Source organism: Limulus polyphemus, unplaced genomic scaffold (assembly GCF_000517525.1).
Source record: "Limulus polyphemus unplaced genomic scaffold, Limulus_polyphemus-2.1.2 Scaffold3010, whole genome shotgun sequence".
NCBI lineage: Eukaryota > Metazoa > Arthropoda > Merostomata > Xiphosura > Limulidae > Limulus > Limulus polyphemus.
The window spans coordinates 65,548-68,097 of NW_013668620.1; the positions used below are offsets into that span (position 1 = coordinate 65,548).

Sequence of the window (2,550 nt, forward strand, 5' to 3'; positions counted from 1 at the left end):
TTAACTAAACTTTTAATTACGGTCACAAAAACTTTTAAGTTTATTGGTTTAAAAATAGAACGAAAGACAACCAGTGCACGTACTTTATTGTTTCTATATATATATATATGCCTGAATGTGCGTGTATTTATTAATATATCTCTCCTAAAACACCCTTCGAGGCTTAAAAACGTTTGTAGTGTACATGGTTGGCTTTCTAAAGATACAACAGTTTATAGACACCAAAAGATAAAAGAATGATATTTGGATGGTCGACATAGTTGACTGTTATTTTTAGTCAGTCACCATTTTTCACTTGAACTGAATGGTTATTTTGGCTTTAAAGAAATCAGATATTTCTTTACGACGTCAGGAAAAGAAGGATTCCATAATTAACTCCTTAGAGGGGGGGTCTTGAATCTACTTGTTTTTGAAGCCAGTCTGAAATTACTGTGTTTGGAAGTCATGCTTTCTAAAATAACTTCATATCTCTTCTCTTTAGCTATTGAGCTAAACCACAAATTATTGACTTTTTTGTTATATAACTCACTTCCATAAGGGTCCATATATAGCATTTCTTTGAGAGGCTTTGTGTGTTACTACGCTAAATAAAAAAAAACCAACATAAAAAAGGTGGTGAAATCACTTGTTTTCTATGTAAGATACATAGGGAACCCCAGCGGTAAAAAGTGGGGTTAATTGCAGTATTTATGGAATAATTTTCACTTTTGTGTGTGTGACTTATGTTATTAGGGACCCTGTAACCATGATGTACCCGCAAGCAGTTTGCTGTGTAGATGGTTTAGAAAACTGTGTTTAAGAAACTGATGGGATCATGTCAGTAATTCTCGGGTTTATTCAATACTCATTTCATCCTCCGTATATACCGTTTAAGATATTAAATATTATAACAAAGGCCACGTTTTATGAAAGAGAAAAGTGACTACAAAAGTGAGATTTTCAATCGAGATTTTTAGCATACAAGATCGTTGGTCAAATATCTGAATTTCGTATCAAATGAGCCCAAAACCCTCCACCCCTGGTTACTTGTGATATATGTTGATCTAGCTGTTAGGTGATGTTATTATACTTACTACTTGACCATATCTATGTATAATAAACTTTTAGGCACAACCATTCATGAACAGTCAAGAGCAGACTTCTGTAAGCTCAGGTTTAAGGAGAAGTTATTTACTAGAATGTATGCACTTAACCATGCCTCGGGACCACCAGGAACAATCATGTATGATTCAGGTAAGGCTGTTTTGTTTTATCAGAAAAAAAAGGGACAGGTTTTACATTTTCGCACTTATAAACCAACATTTTTATTGGTTTCTGCACAGAAAACAATGTTTATATTCAAAAACTTCCTTCTAAATGCTGCATCTTATCTGCCAACTTTGTATGATGGTGAAGATAATTTTACCATTACATTTTATACAACAGAATAGCTGTGTGTATAGCTAGTGTATAATTGTTTATAGTTCATTGTAGGCCCTCCAATCACCTAATATCACTTATCATCAAGTTTTCTTGGATACTCAGAAATAACTCTCCTGTTTTCCTCTATCCTCTTTGTTCATCCATTTCTTTTGCTCACCTGGATATGTCAGGAGTGAGCTTGCTGATACTGCAGCCAGACTGGTGTTGTCATAGTTTTGCATACTCCTTTATGTAAATTATAAGCTTTTTTTTAGAAATAAGGCTTTGTGATAGTTAATTTGGGGTGATCAGTGTCTGAACAAGTTTTTTCAGATCAAACCTACTGTTAATAATTGGTCATCTAGCTAGTATGATAATCAGAAGGAAGAAGCTGTCCTCATAGAGCTCCACATTGGCCACAGTTTTCTTACAGCTTACTTTCTCTTTCAAGGGAATGAACTATTAGTGAGTGAGTAGTGTGATACTCAAGTCACAATTGACAGATTTTATTTTCATGGCTCTTCAAACATGATTTAACTTCTGGACTCATTTAACGTTGGCCATTGTTGTGTTTTTAGTTTTTCGGACCATAGGTTTTTTAACTGTTTTTTTAACCATATTTGATTAAATAAAACGGTTTGACTTAGATAGCTTATGTGGTTTTGCATTATATATAGATATTAAAAAAATCTTCAAAAACAGTGACATCTAGTGTATAAAACAAAAATTAGAAATATATTATGAAAATTGGCATAAGTTATAAGTGAAAAACAAAATTCTATCGTCCAAATATAACTTATAGTAATATTGTAAGTATTTTCTTAAACCTATATTTTCTTAGATTTGACTTAGGCTTAAAGCCAGAAAGAAATTAATTTTCATAACATAAATCACTAACATAACATTAACTGCATACCTGAATGCTATATAATGAAGTGGAAGACGGTCTAAACACTGAATGAAAATAACCTATTCTTAAAACATCAAGAATATTGGTTTGTCCAGGAAATAACATATGAAACACAGGTATGAAAAATATGTTCAAAAAAGTTAATAAAAATTTGAATACAAAAGAAAAAATTGATTTTTTGGAAAAGTTATAAATTTTCTTCAGAAAAGTGATAGTCTAAAAACCAGACTGAGAAACAT

The 2,550-nt window shown here is 32.0% G+C and overlaps 1 protein-coding gene across 2 annotated transcripts in view; it reads left to right on the forward strand.

The window, feature by feature from the left end:
• LOC106468446 overlaps positions 1-2,550 on the forward strand; it is a 33,075-nt gene that overhangs the window by 20,897 nt on the left and 9,628 nt on the right. For both annotated transcript variants that reach the window (XM_022396781.1, XM_022396780.1), the window contains exon 11: positions 1,108-1,233. In XM_022396781.1, the coding sequence (XP_022252489.1) occupies positions 1,108-1,233 (126 nt within the window). The remainder of the gene's footprint in view (positions 1-1,107; positions 1,234-2,550) is intronic.